At 31.9% G+C, this 4,567-nt stretch overlaps 1 protein-coding gene across 1 annotated transcript; it reads right to left on the minus strand.

The window, feature by feature from the left end:
* Window positions 1–1,469: 1,469 nt before the first annotated feature.
* LOC140742582 (uncharacterized) lies at window positions 1,470–4,039 on the minus strand. The gene is made up of 2 exons (XM_073073489.1): window positions 3,768–4,039; window positions 1,470–3,674 (listed from the first exon to the last, which is right to left on the minus strand). Exon 2 carries the CDS (start codon window positions 3,583–3,585, stop codon window positions 2,467–2,469), a length of 1,119 nt encoding a protein of 372 aa, XP_072929590.1. The 5' UTR covers window positions 3,586–3,674; window positions 3,768–4,039; the 3' UTR covers window positions 1,470–2,466.
* Between the last annotated feature and the right edge of the window lie 528 nt (window positions 4,040–4,567).

The raw sequence follows: 4,567 nt of genomic DNA on the forward strand, positions 1-4,567 counted from the left end.
CTTTATTGTCCTTAATCACTTGGTCTATCAATTTTATAAAGTCCTTAGCCAGTTGTGTCTTTGAACATGAAATATAAGCATAACGTGTGAAATGATCCATTAACAAGTGTAGATACCTTTTTGAAGACCTGTTACCACCAAATCCTCCTACTGTATCTATGGACATAATTTGGAAAGGTTTTTCTGCCGGTCCTAATTGTGACATAAGTCCATACTTTCTATTCAATCGTGTTTTATTTTTTATACAAACTTCACATTGATGGCAGATCAACTTTATATTATCCAGTAGGTTTGGTGCTGTGTAGAAAGGTCTTATTTTTGATTCGATCTGATTTATTCCTATATGACAGAAATGCTCATGCACTTTTTTTATTAATGCCTTACTATAGTCTTCAGACAAAACGATTTTTTTTTTCTTGTTGTTCCACTTGTAATAAATATCATTCTCTTTAATATAAATATGCTTATTCTTTAAATTTGAATTTTTTTCCTGGTCATTTAATATTTCCTCAATCTTTATAATATTTATTGTTTTCAAATTATCCTCCTCGTTTTCGTGACTTTCATACACAGGATTTCTGCTTAGACAGCCCGCTTCGGTGTTGTTTTTACCTGGATGGTATTTTATTACAAAGTTGTATTGGGATAGGTAATGAGTCATGTCTCCCAGTTCATCGTCTGTTCTGTTCTTTATGTTTAAATTTTCCAGTGGCTTGTGGTCCGTATAAATTGTGAATGAGTTTCCTATTAGCCAGTGTTGCCAAAATTTCAAACTTTCTTTAATTGCAAGACATTCTAAAAATATAGCTTTCTTCTTTTTTTGGTATTCATTCAATTTCTTTGAAAAGTATGCCACTGGTTTGATTTCTCCACATTTCTGTGTTTGTTTCAATATTGCACCAATGCCTTTTATGCTTGCATCAGTGTAAATAAAAGTTGGCGCGTCTCGGTCAAAAATAGCCAAAATTGGGGCTGAACATAAATTGCTTTTTATTGTTTGGAAAGCTTTTTCACAATCAGCTGACCAAACGTAGTTGATGTTTTTTCTAAGTAAATTGTGTAATGGATCAAGAGTTATTGCAGCATTAGGAATATATTTATTATAAAAATTTACCTTACCCAGAAATTGTCTTATTTGTTTCTTGTTTTGTGGTGCTGGAAATTCTGCTATAGATTTGAGGTTATCTTTCAAAGGTGTGATTATATTACCTTTTATTACATGCCCCAGAAATCTTACTGACTGTGCTGCAAATTTGCATTTTGTTAATTTCAAACGGAATCCTTCTTCAGCTATTGCATTCAGCAGCTTCGATAAATGGTCCATATGTTCATCAAAAGTTTTTGAAAATACCATTATGTCATCTATGTAATTCATTACATAATTAGACAGGTTATGTTTTCTTATTATATTAGTCAGGATCCTTTGAAAAATTGCCGGAGATGTCTTCAAACCGAAAGGCAGGCATGTCCATTGATAATGACCTTCCTGTGTGACAAAGCCTGTCTTCGCTCTGTCACTGATCCTCAATGGTATAGACCAAAAAGCAGAATTAATGTCAAGCGTAGTAAAATACCTACAATTTATTGTTTTTACCATCAGATCTTCTATTAGAGGGAACGGCTGTGGCTGTGGAACAATAATTTTATTAAGGTCTCTGAAGTCAATACACAATCTTGACTTTTTCCCTTCATCCCGTTTAAATGCCAATGTCACTGGTGCTGCGAATGGGCTATATGATTCTTCAATCAATTCATTCTTCAGCAATTGACCAATTTGTTTCTCAATTTCTTCTCTATCACCTAAGGAGCACCTATATGGTCTTTTTGAGCAATATTTGTCCACTTGTAGGTCTATAAATGCTTCATAGTTTTTCACTTGCCCAACATCAAATTTATCTTTCGCAAATATGTGTTTATAATCATCTAATAATGTATAAATTTTTGTTATTTGTTCATCTTCCAAGTACGTAGTATCTATATCAAATTTATTCACATCTATGCCCTCATTGAAATTTATCTCATAATTCAATATTTGTGACTTATACTCTTTGGTTTCAATTTCTGAATAGTTGTATTTCTTGTCTCCTATTGGGCTGATATGTTTTCTTGATCTTGGGTTGGCGTTTTTCTGAAGTTGGATGTTTAAATTCCCGTCATGGGTCAACCCAAACTTCTTTATTGAATCCAGTCCCAAAAGCAATTCATGAGTGAAATTTTTATCATTGCAAATAAATGCATTTATTTCCTCGTCAATACCCAGTATTTTTCCATTTAATTTTACTAAACCTGTTGTTTTTCCCCCACCACCAATTGTGTTGAATTTATTTTCAAAGTAATTTATCTTTGAATTTTTTACTTTTAATAATTTGGAATTTATTAAAGTTATATTTGATCCAGGGTCATAAATACCTGTGCATTTCAGTTTCTCATTCAATATTACTTCAACTTCTATTAGTGGGGGAATATTTAGTTTTTTGTATCCTGAAATTGATCGATCTCTAATGTCAAGTTTTTGCAGTGTTTGACACTGTTATTACTGTTCTTGTCTTCTTTGAACCAGCACAAATCCTCAGAGTGAAATCTGTTTTTCTTTCCAATCTTGTGACATATCTGACATGGTGTTTTTTTTCGCCATTCTAATTCTGATTTAGTAGATATGTTTTTGTCAGTAACTTTTCTTTTTATATTGTTATTTTGATCTTCATGCATTCGTAAGGCACTAAATAAAAGAGTTGGGTTTGTCATTTCCTGTCTATCTAGTTTGCTTCTAACATATGTTGGTAATCCTGTGACAATTAAGTCAGTGAGAGTTCTGTTATCAATATCACTGTTATACTCCAGTAACAGTCTCTGCTTTTTCAATGCATATTCCAGTAGAGAGCCACTTAAATGTTTGTATGTCAATGCATAGATCACCGAGGACCAGCTTTTGTCCGCAAATGTGTTTAGAAAACTTGCTTGCCATATCTCCCACAGTGAGTTAAAGCTGTGTTTAATTAACATAGACTCATACCAGTCGCTTTCTGAGTCATTCAAAAATAATCTCAAAGCACTAATTTTCTCTGTATTACAATTTAAATCAAATCTTTTACACTCACTCTCAAAACACTGCAACCATTGCTTAGCGTTAGTGATCTTGTTGTCAAACTTTTTCAAAACAAATTTTTCAGTTAATCTGCTCAAATTGTTATGTTGTTCTTTGTTAGTATTGCATTTATCACTTAATTTCTCTAAAATTTCCAATAATCTTTCATCTGTAGTAGCGGGTTGGCTTGCAGTTTGAGTCAATTCTTCTAATAAATAATCATTAAACATGATATTTCCAGTATTATCTTTGTATAGTTCTAGCACATCAGTTGGCATAGATATCCACACTTTTCTATAATGACCTCTTCTCTGTAATGTTTTTTTTATTTTTACAAATTCCGGTAGCTTAGTCAATTGAAGGTGATGTTTTGCCGCTTGAAAACATGGCGGAATGAGATATGTTATTCCCTCTTCTGTTGTAATTGACTTTATGGTTATGATGTTATTCTTCGGATCTTCGTCCGCTGCCAGCTCAACCTCAAATTGTAATCTTGCCATGATCTACTATTATCCAATCAAACTCTGACAATTGTCGATTTATAATATGTTGGATGATACGGGGAGCAAAAACGCACAATTTGATTTATCTAAAAATAGAAACATTTAATGTTATTTTAAATTTACAATATTCAAATGAATTGAAATTTTAGACTAAATGGTTATACACGCAATATACTAACCTAAAAATAGAAAAATCGACAATTAAAGGTTTTTACTTCCAACATTTTTGTAGATCGATACTATTATTAAACTTAATGAATTTATATGATTTACTTATATTTCTTACAACCACAGTTAGCTATTTAAATCACTTTACGAGCAGGCTTTTATTCTACTCCACTCATAACCCTCTTAAATCTCCTGTCAGTGTCGCTACGTCAAACTTTTAAGGCGGCGTACACACGGTATAAATATTAGGCCGCGTACACAGCAGACAGTATACAAAGCTTACACGTATATTACGAATAATTATAACAGTCCTATATTAGTACTAGGGCTTATTGTGCTGATAATATTCGAAAGTAATTATTGATTTTTAAAGTTATCGATGTTATATTGTTTAACATTATATTATCCGTATAATAATAATGGGATTAATTTATTGAAATTTTGTTCTATTTGTGTTATTCCTAAGTATCCATTACGTTACTGACAATTGCAAAAGTATGGTTAGAGCTTCTACTTACTTTGGTACATTTTTAAATAGAATTAATTGCAAGTTTTATTTTTGTTTTCATGTTAATATTGGATCAAACAATTGAGAATACCTGTGGTCATTGGAATGTAATAATAATGGACTGGGCATTCAACACTAAAGTATTTAAAGCATTTGTTACCATTTCGGAGGAGAAGAATTATGAGTCATAAGATATGAAAGAAGAAAAGCAAGACAATCTTTTTAGATTATTTGGAGAGAATTTGATGGTTATCGGTTACAAGGTTTATAAGTAGGTATATATTTCGGATATATTTATGAGTC

This window comes from Epargyreus clarus, unplaced genomic scaffold (assembly GCF_041222505.1).
Source record: "Epargyreus clarus isolate Ecla_fem2 unplaced genomic scaffold, WU_Ecla_fem_2.2 ptg000006l, whole genome shotgun sequence".
NCBI lineage: Eukaryota > Metazoa > Arthropoda > Insecta > Lepidoptera > Hesperiidae > Epargyreus > Epargyreus clarus.

What these genes read in the sequence shown, in the direction of transcription:
- LOC140742582 (XM_073073489.1), bottom strand. Translation starts at nt 3,585, where the DNA reads ATGGCAAGATTACAATTTGAGGTTGAGCTGGCAGCGGACGAAGATCCG.